The sequence below is a fragment of the Carlito syrichta genome, unplaced genomic scaffold, assembly GCF_000164805.1.
Source record: "Carlito syrichta isolate Samal-C Ts95f unplaced genomic scaffold, Tarsius_syrichta-2.0.1 Scaffold104763, whole genome shotgun sequence".
NCBI lineage: Eukaryota > Metazoa > Chordata > Mammalia > Primates > Tarsiidae > Carlito > Carlito syrichta.
This window is the reverse complement of record NW_007048859.1, coordinates 109,225-122,696: the sequence shown is the minus strand read 5'-3', so window position 1 is coordinate 122,696 and position 13,472 is coordinate 109,225. Positions and strand designations below refer to the sequence as shown.

The following is a 13,472-nucleotide window of genomic DNA, read 5'->3' as shown; positions in this document are numbered from 1 at the left end:
AAAAAAAAAAAAAAAAAAAAAAAAAAGCCAGGCATGGTAGCACGTGCCTGTAGTTCCAGCTGCTTGGAAGGCTGAGGCGGAGCCCAGCAGGTCGAGGCTGTGGTGGCTGTGAGAGTGCCACTGAGCTCTAGCCTGGGTGACAGAGTGACACTCCAACTAAAAAAACAAAAATAAAAAACAAATAGAGCTTGCTATGCTCTTTCTTTTTCTGTTTAGTAGAGATGGAGGTCTCACTAGAAACCAGGCTGGTTTTGAACTCATGGTCTCAAGTGATCCTCCCTTCTCTGCCTCCCAAATTGCTGGGGTTACAAGCGTGAGCCAACATACCCAGTCCACAAGTAGTAACTTCTTTCTGGTTATTATCAATGGTTTTTCTGTCCTTTTAAGAGCTGCACTCATATCAAGTTTGCAAACAGATGTATTGATATGTCTGTGGATATTTCTTTCTTTCTCTTTTTTTTTGAGTCCTGGTCTGACTCTGTTGCCCAAAACTAGAGTGCAATGGCGTGATCCTGGCTCACCGCGGGCTGGACCTCCTGAACCCAAGAGATCCTTCTGCTACAGCCTTCCAAATAGCAGGGACCACAGATGCAGGCCACCATGGCTAATTTTTTTTTTCAAGCTGTGTTGCCCAGGCTGGTCTCAAACTCCCGGGCTCAGGCAATCCCCCTGCCTCCCAGGTAGCTGGAACTACAGGCACATACCACCACGTCCAGATTATTATTATTATTATTTTAACCGTAGAGATGAGGTCTCATCAAGTTGCCCAGGCTGGTTTCAAACCCCTGAACTCAGGCAATCTTCTCACCTCAGTCTCCCAAAGTGCTAGGCTTACTGGTCTGAGCCACTGCTCTCGGCTCATATTTTCTTAATCAAATGTAGGTCTTTCCTGTCAGATTTCTTTAAAGATTACTTATGCAACCCTAGCCAGTGATAGCTACATTACTGTGTCACCTTAGCAAAAGGTGACAAAAATTCTTCTTCTTAAAACTGGAACTTTTTGTTTAATGATTTCTAAGTGTGGGCAACAAAATAGCTAAAAAAGAATAAAATGCTATATACCAATGGCACCTAAGTCCCTTTTTTTCCTTGACTTACTAAGCCCAGTCATGATTTGGGCATTCTCTTAGTACAGACAATGTCTTTTTAAGTTGTTAGGTTACAATCCATTAGGGGGTCTTAAAATCAATTTAGTAAGTTGCAAGCAACAGTTTTAAATTTTAATGTCATGGAATTTAATGTCATAGAACCTCTCAGAGCATAGCCCACAAAGTACTGTTATATGTTCAAGTTCTTGGTATGTAAGTACATCTATGAGTGTCTACAGATGTGGCTCTTCCTGTGACAAGAAGAAGGGAAAAAGGGGGAAAGGGAGAGGAGGAGAAGTTTGCAAAGTAGTGCCAAGAATCCGGGGTGCATGACCAATAGGATGGGCCTCTCTGAAGTGGGGGGAGTCTCAGGCCAAATTACCTTTCTTGAAACTTCTCTACAGTCTACCTTTCAATCTGGCTGCAGGATGGTTTCTACTCTGCAATTTTTTTTTTCACTCCGTCACCCAGGCTGGAGCACAGTGGCACACTCACGGTGACTCCAGAGTCGACCTGCCGGGCTCAGGCGATCCTTCCCCCTCAGCCTTCCAAGTAGCCAGAACTACAGGCATGCGCTACCACGCCTGGCTAATTTTTTTATTTTTATTGTAGAGATGAGGTCTTGCCAAGTTGCCCAGGCTGTTTTCAAACCCGTGGGCTCAGGTAATTCCCTCACCTTGGCCTCCCAAAGTGCTGGGATTACAGGCTTGAGCCACTGTGCCTGGCCTGCAACTTTTTTAAAATTTAGTTTTACTTTAAAGATGTGGGGTACAATTCAGGATTAGGTATACAAGTGAACATCATACAGGTAAAGTTTGAGCCTCTCTTTGGTCCCCACTTTGTTTGGTTTGAGATCAGGTACCCTTATTAATGTTCTGCGTCCCCTCCACCCCCACACTCTGGCAGTATCCTGCTACTGACAACCCCGTTATTAGAGTATTATAGTAAATGTTCAGGGTGCACTTATGAGTGAGAACATGTGGTATTCTGTTCTTTGTTGCTGTGACAGATCACTGAGTGTTTTAGACTCTAAATCCATCCAAGTTGCTGTGAAGTCCATTTGTCCTTCTTTATGGCTGCAAATATTCTATTGTGCATATGTACCACATTTTTTTAGCCAGTCCAGTTTCAATGGGCAGTACAGTTGGTTCCATGTTTTTGCTATTTTTTTTTTTTTTTTGAGTTGGAGTCTCGCTCAGCGGCCCAGACTGGAGTGCAGTGACCGCTCCCAGCCACCGCAGCCTCGACCTGCTGGGCTCCGGCGATCCTTCCGCCTCAGCCTTCCAAGTAGCTGGAACTACAGGCGCGTGCTACCACGTCCGGCTAATTTTTTGATTTATTGTAGAGATGAGGTCTCGCCAAGTTGCCCAGGCGGGTCTTGAACCCGCGGGCTCAGGCAATCCACTCGCCTCAGCCTCCCAAAGTGCGGGATTACAGGCTGAGCCACTGAGCCTGGCTTTTTGCTATTGTGAATAGTGCTGAGATAAAATATGTGTGGAGGTATCTTTTTTGTAGAATGCATTGAGCTCCTCTGGGTATATTCTCAGTAGGGGGTTTGCTATGGAAAGTTAATTCCTAGTTCTTTTACCTAGTCTGCAATTCTTAGGGGTTAATGAAAGACTATCTCATTACAAATGGTTCTAAAGAGTCTGAAATCATCGCACCTCCTCCTAAGAACTCCTCAGACACAGTGCAACCTCAACTTCCCCCTTTATTTTCTTGGTTTGAAGGCCACGTATCCCATTACTCACATCCTCACATTACTCTTCCATTATTTCAACAGGCACTTGGTTACAAAACTCCACTCCCACCCAATAGGCTATTAAAATGCAAATCCCCAACCTAAGAAGCCAGGAGCCTTTCACTCTGCACTCTCAGGTGCTCTCTATCTTTTCTTCCTCTCAGAATGAGAACAATTAGAGAACAAAAGGAGATAAAAGATGTTATATGTTCCCAGGAATTTTAAAAGTCAGAAGACAAGAATTGATGATACTGGGCTCAAAAGGCCTACTTGCTTCCTATCACCTCTTTTCAGGGGACACAGCCTCGCTCCATCGCTTACTTACTGGCTTTTAGACATGGGCAAGTCGCTTCCCCAGTCTTGAGTTTCAGAATCCTCACCTAGAAACCGCAGGTGTTACTAGCTTCTCTAGCTGCTGCACTGGGCTTCAGTGACTCTTGGGTGTGACTAAGTGTAGGCAAGAGTTCCAGGATTGCAACACGAGGTGGACTGGGCCACACTCCTCCATGGGCATGCCAGAACCTCTCTGTACCACGGTATTCCTCACCTGTAAGACAGGAATGGAGCCTCCTACCACCCCGTGAGGACTAAATAAGAGAATATTTATTCACTATAGCCCTGGGCATAGAACAGAAACTCAATCTAGATTAGCCGAAATGAGTCCAGGCGCGATGGCTCATGCCTGAATCCCAGCACTTTTCATACTAGGCAACACAGGGAAACCATGCCTCGACCAAAAAATTAACAAATTAGCCAGGCATGGTGGCACATGCCTGTAGTCCCAGCTACTTGGGAGGCAAGGTGGAAGGATCTCCTGAGCCCAGGATGTAGAGGCTACAGTGAGCTCTGATTGTGCCACTGCCCCCAAGCCCGGGTGACAGAGTGGGACTCTGATCCGAAAAAAGAAAAAGGGCCAGAGTATTATCCTCTATTGTCTCCAACTTAAGATGCACCAAGATCACCAGGAGAACTTGTTAACATATAGACTCCAGGGGTCTACCCCATGTTTTCTGATCCAGCACGGCTAGGCTAGGGCCTGAGAATTTGTATTTCTCTCAAGTGTCCAGGTGATATGCTGCTTTGAGAACCACTGGCCTAGTAGTTTAAAGCCAAGGCTCTGGGGCCTGGTTCTACCACTGATGACACAACTTTGTGCAAATCAATGAATCTTTCTGTGCCTTAGTTTCCTGGTCTGTAACATAAAGATACAAGAGTAACTCCCACACAAGGTGGTTCTGGGGAGTAAATGAACCAACAAGTGTCAGCATTTAGGTCACTGCTGGGCACATGTTAGTGCTATGAAGGAGTTAGCTATTGACTGGGCATGGTGGCTCACGAATGGAATTCCAGCACTTTGGGAGGCAGAGGTGGGAGAATTGTTTGAGCCTAGAAGTTTAAGACCAGCTTGAACTGGGCACAGTGGCTCACGCCTATAATCCCAGCGCTTTGGGAGGTCAAGGTGAGAGGACTGCCTAACTGAACGGGTTTGAGACCAGCCTGGGCAACTTGGCAAGACCTCATCTCTGCAATAAATAAAAAAATTAGCTGGGCGTAGTGGTGCATGCCTGTAGTTCCAGCTGCCTGGAAGGTTGAGACAGAAGGATCGCCAGAGCCCAGCAAGTTGAGGCTGCAGTGGCTGTGAGCGTGCCACTGCCCTCCAGCCTGGGCGACAGAATGAGACTCTGACTCAAAAAAAAAAAAAAAAAAAAAAAAAAAAAGATCAGTCTGGGCCACACAACAAGACCTCATCCCTACCAAAATAAAATAATTTGCCAGGCATGGTGGCAAGCACTTGTAGTCCCAGCTACTAGGGAGGCTGAGGTGCACAGATAGCCTGAGCCCAGGAGATCAAGACGGCAATAAGCCCTGCCACTGCCACTGCACTCCAGCCTAAATGAGAGAACCCCAACTGCAAAAGAAAAGTTATTACTGTCATAATAGGGGCTTTTCTCCGCGGATCAAGCACGCCTACCTTCATTTGCTTTGCTTTTGGTCAGAAGGACCCCGATGGGCCTGTCGGGGTCGGGCTGGCCTGAGCGCCCCGGCTGCCCCCTCTGCTCGGGGCTGGGGCTGCGCGAGCGCAGGTGGTCGCGACTGCGGCTCCGGGCCACCGGGTAGCGGCCGTCGTGCTGGCCCCTGCGGCTGTACTCCCCCGACGGGCTGTAGGCCCGCTCGTAGTCGGGGTCGTAGGCCTGGTGACAGGCTCGATCGTAGTCGCGGTCGATGCTCCGGCCACGGCTGCGATCCCCCTCGCGGGGTGGCCTGTAGTCCTGGTCCAGGCCCCGCTCCAGGCTCCGGCCGCGGCTGCGGTCCCGGCTGAGCTCCCGCTCCCGGCTCCGCGCCCGCTCGTGGGGGCGCCCCCTCTCCGGGCTGTCCTCCCAGCTGCGGCTGCGCCCCCCGCGGCTGCTCAGCTGGCTCCTCTCGCTGTACCCACTGCGGAAGCTTCTGCCGTCAAACTCGTCCATCGCCTCAAAGGCCCGGTCGTCATGACCCAGGGGAGGGCTGCCCTGCAGCGGGGCCACCTGGACTTTCCGGGGCCTCTTGACCACCTGTCGTCCAAACAAACACAGGGGGCAGGCGGACAATCCCAAGTGAACCTAGAGAATGCAGTGGTTAAGAGCCGCGGCTCCAGTTCCAGTAAAGCTGTGTCCCCGCCAGCTCACTAAGTTCAGGTTCCTCATCAGGAAACAGGAACAATAAAGACCTCACAGGGTCAGAATAAAGTAAGACAATGACTTGAAGCTCTCAGTACTGGGCCTTGAATCAAGATAATAATAATAGTCCTTCCAAAACCTGCTTCTACAGTCTGAAAAGCCCAGGAGGCCTAAACCACTAAGTTCTAAAATGCAAATGAAAATCCAGAAAGTGTCACATTCTACATATAAATGACTAGGGGAAAGGAGGATGAAAAAAATTGATTAATGGGTACAAACATATGGTTTGATAGAAGAAATAAGACTTAGTGTTAGACAGAACTGTAGGGTGACTATAGTCTACAATAGTCTATCGTACATTCCAAAATAGCTAGAAGAGAATATTCTAATGTTTCCAAAAAAAAGACACACATTTAAGGTGATGGACAGCTCAAATACACTGATTTAATCTTTAAAAATTACATGAATGTATTCAATTCTCATGTGTACCCTGGAACTATGAACATCTATTACGCATCCATTTTTTAAATTGTTTTTTAAAAAGTCAATGCCGCCGGGCTTGGTGGCTCAGCCTATAATCCCGCGCCTTTGGGAGGCTGAGATGAGTGGATTGCCTGAGCCCGCAGGTTTGAGACCTGCCTGGGCAACTTGACGAGACCTCATCTCTACAATAAATAAAAAATCAGCTGGGTGTGGTAGCGCATGCCTGTAATTCCGGCTACTTGGAAGGCTGAGGCGGAAGGATTGCCGGAGCCCAGCAGGTCGAGGCTGTGGTGGCCGGGAGTGGCCACTGCACTCCAGTCTAGGCAACCGAGTGAGACTCCAACTCAAAAAAAAAAAAAAAAAAAGTCAATGCCATTAAAGGAGTGGGTGGGGGTCAAAGAGGGGAAAGAGAGACACTTCTAGATTAAAAGAGACTAAAGTGAGTGAACTTTAGATCCTGGATGGGGAAGACAAAAACATCTATTAAAGACATCTTGAGCTATGGACTGGGTATTAGATAATACTGGAGTTACTAATTTTCTTAGACACTATAGCATTATAGTTATGTAGATAACTGTCCCCATTCTTAAGAGACATTTGTTGAAGTAACCAGGAATTAACTGTCATGTCTGCAACTTTCCTTCAAATAGTTTGCCAAAATTATGTAGGAGTATTTATATATCCAGAGAGAGAGAGAGATCCAGTAATATCAACATGTTAGGCAGAATATTAATATTTTAGGAGATATATGTTTATTACACTGACCTTTCACAACTTTTCTTTTTGTTCATAATATAAAGTTGAACAAAAATGAAATACCATATATTCAGAATATCCCCCCGGCATTGTCCTTAAACACACTTTATTATAATTCTTATGGTGTGTGTCCACCTGCCCTGCTTGGAGTGACCATACCTGGTGGCACAGACTGGCCCGAGGACCTAGCGGCATCTGGCTCTTAAGTAATTCTCTGTCAATGTGTACTGAATGAATGAATGAGTAAATAAATGAATCAATGGTACACACCATCCCTGTCCTCTAAGAAACTCTTAGTCTGTGAACTGTTAAGAGATCTTGTTTGGGCCTTGACAAATGAGTTTTTGAGCTGAAATTTTTTTTTTTTAGTTAATTCTGTTTTTCCCAGGGTTCTGAATCTAGCTCACTCTCTTAGGAATAACAGTCTAAGTTCCTAAGGCAAACTCGCTCAGATAAGTGAATCCTTGGTCTCAGAAGAAGGACTTGAGGAAAGGACTCCCCCAAAATATGGAGGGTCCCTGGGTTATGTAATTCTGTCAAACACTTTGAAGCAAGTGGTAATTTTCTTCTGGGCGTCAAAACAAAATGCCATTGAGGCAAGCAGGAAGCAAACCCAGCACTTACAATAGCAGCGATCTTCCCACTTTTTCTCAACTGCTGAACTGCAAATGAGTGTAGGACGTCCTCCATGGGGGTTCCATTAACCATGACCACTCTGTCATTTTCTCTGCAAACAAGAAGACAAAATGGGTCATGAAAAACTCCCATCTATTCATTGTAAATCATTTATCTAGGAACAAACAGAAGCAGCAAATGGACCCGAAATGTTTATTAAAGGGCTCAGTATCTGACAGCTCACAAAGCTCAGTCAACTTGGCCTGAGCACTTCTGAGCAAAGAAGCTCCATTCCGAGAATGTCTAACGGAAACCATCTGAGGAGAAGAGGCCTGCCCTACCCAGACCACAGGGTCACTCCAGGAGGCACTCGATGGTGGCGGGGGGTAGACAGAAATTTCTCTTATCAGTTCCTCACTGCCCAGGGTGCAAGGTCTACAGACACACCCCCCAACAGTAGGTGTACATCCATGTGTGCTTTTATGAAGGGAGGGAAAAAATCAAGAATTTGCCTAAGATCCTTTTTATTTTATTTACTTATTTGTTTATTTAGAGACAGGGTCTTGCCCTGTCACCCAGAATGGAGTGCAGTAGCACAGTCAGAACTCAACTGCAGCCTCAAACTCCTGGGCTCAGGCAATTCTCCAGCCTCAGTCTCCTGAGTAGCTGGAACTGTAGGTGTGTGTCACCACACCTGGCTAATTTTTTTTATTTTTTGTAGAGCCAGGATCTCAATTTGTTGCCCAGGCTGGTCTCAAACTCCTAGCCTCAAGCGATCCTTCTGCCTCAGCCTCCCCAAGTGCTGGGATTATAGGCATGAGCCTCAGTCTGCCTTAGATTCTTGAAGAAAGTTTGAGATCACAGAATCTCAACTATTACCTCAGCTCACTTGAAAAATTACTTTAAAATTTTACATTGTTCCATATGTAAGGCCATTAATTTTGATAGGATTATAGAAGACTTTAAATTTTGGGCAACAGAAACTGAACTTTGGAGCTATCTGGCCAACGCAACTATACAGCTAACTTTAGGTTCTGCTCTGAAAAGCCTGAGAAGTTAACCTGTGAGAATCAGGCATGCATCTTTTTTTTTTTTTTGAGTCAGAGTCTCACTCTGTCACCCAGGCTGGAGTCCAGTGGCCTCAGCCTTCCAAGTAGCTAGAATAACAGGTGCATGCCACCACACCCGGCTAGTTTTTTTTATTTATTTTAGAACCAAGATCCCGCCAAATTGTCCAGGCTGGTCTCAAACCCCTGAGCTCAGGCAACACTCTCCCCTCTGCCTCCCAAAGTGCTGGGATTGCAGGCGTAAGCCACTGTGCCCAGCTCAGGCATGCATCTTTTAAAATGGTGTTATTTCTTAGGGCCAGAAGGCTGGCAGTTGGAAAACTTTGGCTTTCCTGTAGTAAATTTTTCCAATTTCCACAACAGTCTTACAAATAAAACCATCATTAGCAAAGTCTCCTCGTTAAATTCTTAAAGACTATAAACTAAAACAAACATAAACAATGTTAGGTAAGCATTAGGGAGGAAAAAAAGGCTGCCAATTTTAAACTCCATGTTCAGCTAGGCACGGTAGCTCAAGCTGCTATTAATCCCAGCACTGTGGGAGGCCAAGGTGAGGGGACTGCCAGAGCCCGCAGGTTCGAGACCAACCTGGGTAACTTGGCGAGACCTCATCTCTACAATAAATCAAAAAACTCAGCTGGGCGAGGTAGCACACGCCTGTAATTCCAGCTACTTGGAAGACTGAGGTGGAAGGATCGCCTGAGCCCAGCTGGTCGAGGCTGCAGTGGCCAGGAGTGTGCCACCACCCTCCAGCCTGGGTGACAGAGTGAGACTCCAACTCAAAAAATAAATAAATAAACTCCATGTTCAGAAACGATTCCTAAACTTAGGACAGATGGTTGTAACTATCTTCCTATGGAAACAACTGTCCTGCTTCCTCCAAAGGTTGGATGTTCCCAAAGGTTTAGGAATTGTCCATACAGAACATGTGATGGCCTCAGTTCTTTCTTGAAGACTTCTCAAGTATTATATAAAGGTTGTTATTATTTTAATTTTAAAAAGTGGACACCAACCAAAAATATTTATCTAGAGCCAACCAGTGGGTCTGGCAGGGATGGGACAGGAGAGGGATGCGGGGATGGGATACTCACTGAAGCAAGCCATCAGCAGGCCCACCTGGAAGCACATCTGAAATGACAATTGACGTTTCTCCATTTTCAAAGTGGGGGTTGTCTCTGCCTCCGGACACTGCAATTCCAAATCCTCTTTTGGAATCCTGTTCATTGGAGTTAGGAGAAAAATTAAAAATTCCTCAGTAAGTGGCTTTCAGGATTTATGACAAGCACTCAATAAAATCAAGGTCGAATCAGTAACTAGAGACCTTCAGGAACAGATGGGCTTACAGAAAGGAAAGAGAAACAAAACAAAGCCTTGTCACAATCAGCTGACAGTTTACAAAGGGAAATTCCTTATCTGAAAGAAACAGCCTGCCAAAGCTGGAAAAAGATTGATAGGACAGACTGGAGTTATCACTATAAGCTAGCAGGGATCGGAAATCATGTCTCCTGCTCAAACAGGGGTGTGCTGCTTGAAGCACTAATCCTACCTCTTTGCATCATGCTGGTCTGAGTTAAAACAACTTCAGTAAAAACCGAATCTATGCTAAAAATGTATTTTTAATGTATACCTTTAAGCTTCAAGTTAGATCATCTTAATACAGGGTGAAAAAGAAGTGAATGGAATTTAAAGATAAAAATCTGAACATATAATTAGTGTCGAGATCTTAGGAGAGAGTCAAGCGTTAAGCCCTTTTCTACAAGCATAGAAGACAGGAAATAAAGACTTATTACATCTATGATTGGTCTAGCACTGCATAACAGTGAACCCAGGTAACATAATCCTAATTCATTTCAGTGTTCAAAAAAGCTAAGCCCGGTTTCATACAGATGATACGGGTATATGTGACTGTATAATCCTAAATCAGGTTTTGATTATATGAAAATCTACTCAGAGAGAAATGAAAAGCTCACCCTCCACCCCCCAGCCAAAGAAAAATTTCTATGTGGGGCCCACTAGGCTGACTGATTACAAACAATCACAAACTCAAAACAGGTTGGGTTTTTGTCTATTAATCACATGACTTTGATTCTGATGGCACTATCACCCGGCACCTGGGGTTTATACAGAGGTAGCTCCATCTGCTATACTAAACCTAAAAAGTCTCTTACTTCTGCCAATTTGGGATCCACAATTCAAAGAGTGTATGAAATCCCCAGGGAAAGAGCACAGAGAAGAGTCAGAAAGAGTTCAACAATAAGACCTAAGGCTGGGCGCCATGGCTCATGCCTGTAATCTCAGCACTCTAGGAGGCTGAGGCTAGAGGACTGCCTGAACCCAGGAGTTCAAGACCAGTCTGGGCAACATGGTGAGACCTTGTCTCTACAAAGAAATAAAATCATTAGCCAGGCATGGTGGCACATGACTGTAGTCCCAGCTACTCAGGAGGCAGACGTGGAAGGACCGCCTGAGTCCAACAGGCTGAGGCCTGGGTGACATAATGAGACTCCGACTCAAAAAAAAAAACAAAAACTGAAACAGGCCCCAAAAGAACCCTTCAACTGATAAAATCATGATTACTGATCTGGAAGTGTGGGTACTTGGGCAATGACCCAGCAACATCTGTTCTACCTGGATTAATTCAATAGACATCAAATTCAGCAATGCCTTTAATTTTCATTGATGACGAGGCTCGAAGCTCACAGTTCTGAGGGTCCTAGGAAAACTCTCCTTGTGAGGAGAACTTACAGTCCCCCTAGGAAATGACAGACTGGAGGGATTCAGAGCAGGAAGAAGATCCCCCCTGCAGGACCCAGGAAAATCAGAGTGATGCTGACTCAAGGCAGCCTGATGCAATAGGAATTCAAGACCATGAATGTGGTTCTAGCCTGCTCAGTCATTCTCAATGACTTACAGACTCTTGGCTCCTACACTTGTTTAAAGTGGGGTAACCACCCTTATCATGTCTACCCTGAACTTGGTTGTCAGAATAAAAAGGAATGGAACTGACATGTATTTATTAAGCACTGATTATCTGCCAGACTCCATGCATTGGAAGCTGTATGAATTACCTTATTTTAACAAGAAAGGTAATATGAAATGACTTGAAAACTTAAGCAAAATATAATCACCCGGGGTATGACTTATACTTTTTTTTTTTTGAGTTGAAGTCTTACTCTGTCGCTCAGACTGGAGTGCAGTGGCACGCTCCTAGCCATTGCAGACCTGACCTGCTGGGCTCCAGCGATACATCCACCTCAGCCTTCCAAGTAGCCAGAACGGAACTACAGGCGTGCGCTACCATGCCCGGCTAGTTTTTTTTTATTTATTGTAGAGACAAGGGCTCACCAAGTTGCCTGGCTAGGTCTTGAACCCGCAGGCTCAGGCAATCCACTTGCCTCGACCTCCTAAAATGCTGGGATTATAGGCTGAACCACTGAGCCCAGCGATTTATACATTCAATCCCATGGAAGTGGCTAGACAGGAGAAGAAAATTTTAATTCGATTAATTCAGTCCCTTTCAATAGAATCAGGAGTGGAACAAGCAATAGAATCCATGTCCAGGCAATCTTTTCCTATTTCATTTGGCCTTTAAATTCACCAAAGTTTATTGGTATGTACATTATAATTAAAGTTATAGTCCGGGCTCGGTGGCTCAGCCTGTAATCCCGTGCTTTGGGAGGCTGAGGTGAGTGGATTGCCTGAGCTCGTGGGCTCGAGACCCGCCTGGGCAACTTGGCAAGACCTCATCTCTACAATAAATTTAAAAAAAGTTAGCTGGGCGTGGTAGCACGCGCCTGTAGTTCCAGCTACTTGGAAAGCTGAGCGGAAGGATCGCCGGAGCCCAGCAGGTGGAGGCTGCGGTGGCTGGGAGCATGCCACTGCACTCCAGTCTGGGCGACAGAGTGAGACTTCAACTCAAAAAATAAAATAAAATAAAAAATAATTATAGACGTTGTAAAAGCTACCTCAACATCCTTAAACATACAGGGTTTTTTTTTTTTTCATTTTTCCCTCCCTTTTCTCTCTTCTATAATCTGTTCTGTCTGGAGACAGGTGGATGTAGTAAAAAACTACTAGAATGCTCTATATCATTCAGGCCTTCAACAAAAACTATCATAGCATTCAAATCTTTAACATGGTCATTTTTGCCAGCTAATTCCTGCAATTCATTATCCAGTTCATAAGGAAAAAAAACCCCAAAACTGTGTGTGGGCAAAAATGAATAAGATCCATGATCCATCAAATCAAGAGCAGACCATATGAAATATGCAGGACTCACCTTTTGTAAGGTCACAGTGTACTGTTCCCATATCAGCTCTTCCATGCCTGGGGCCTGTTTTAAAAGATGCAAGACCAATTTGATTAAAACACAAACATTTCAATACCAGAAGTAAAATTATAATTCAAAATGCTTTAATATAAAAGTCCAGCTCACACTTCCTATTATATATCAAAAGAAGTTAATATTCGTGCGTTATGCTATTTTCAAATACAGTCTCCTTCAATAAAATGGCTACAAACAATACTAGAAAATGAATGAAATACACTGAGAGATCCTAAAAAGAATGAAATGTTAAACGCCGAACCCTTTTATTTTAACCACTTTAAAAACCATCATCACAAAACCCCTTAAAACCCATCTAGTTTCAAATGCAATTTAAACTACTCCCACCCTCCTGTCAAAGTGACCTTGTAGGCACGTTTTCTTTACATTTATGCTTGAAAAATAATATTATTGGCCTTGTCATGGGTGTCCCCAATTGGGTAATCTGTGGGATTTGGGGGGGTTTCTTCCCTCAGTATCACTGGGCATGAAAGATAAAAATGCCTGCATAAACAGATCATTGGGGCTTCCATTTCTGACAACATTGCATAACAGATATCTAGGAAAACTCGAAAATGATGACTAATACCTACATGCAGACTGCCTTTGAGAAGGCTAGAAATGTCAAGAAAGCTCAAGAGCACAGAGATAACTCAGTACTGAAGCAGGTTTTAAAACAGAAGGCGAGCTGGGCTCGGTGGCTCAGCCTGTCATCCCGCGCCTTTGGGAGGCTGAGGTGAGTGG

General features: G+C 44.9%; 1 protein-coding gene across 1 annotated transcript in view; it reads right to left on the bottom strand.

The window, feature by feature from the left end:
• The window catches only part of TJP2 (tight junction protein 2), a 51,881-nt gene that overhangs the window by 28,965 nt on the left and 9,444 nt on the right, over window positions 1–13,472 (bottom strand). The window contains 4 exon segments of the mRNA XM_021716269.1: window positions 4,802–5,378; window positions 7,347–7,449; window positions 9,496–9,620; window positions 12,684–12,737. Coding sequence (XP_021571944.1) covers window positions 4,802–5,378; window positions 7,347–7,449; window positions 9,496–9,620; window positions 12,684–12,737 — 859 coding nt within the window.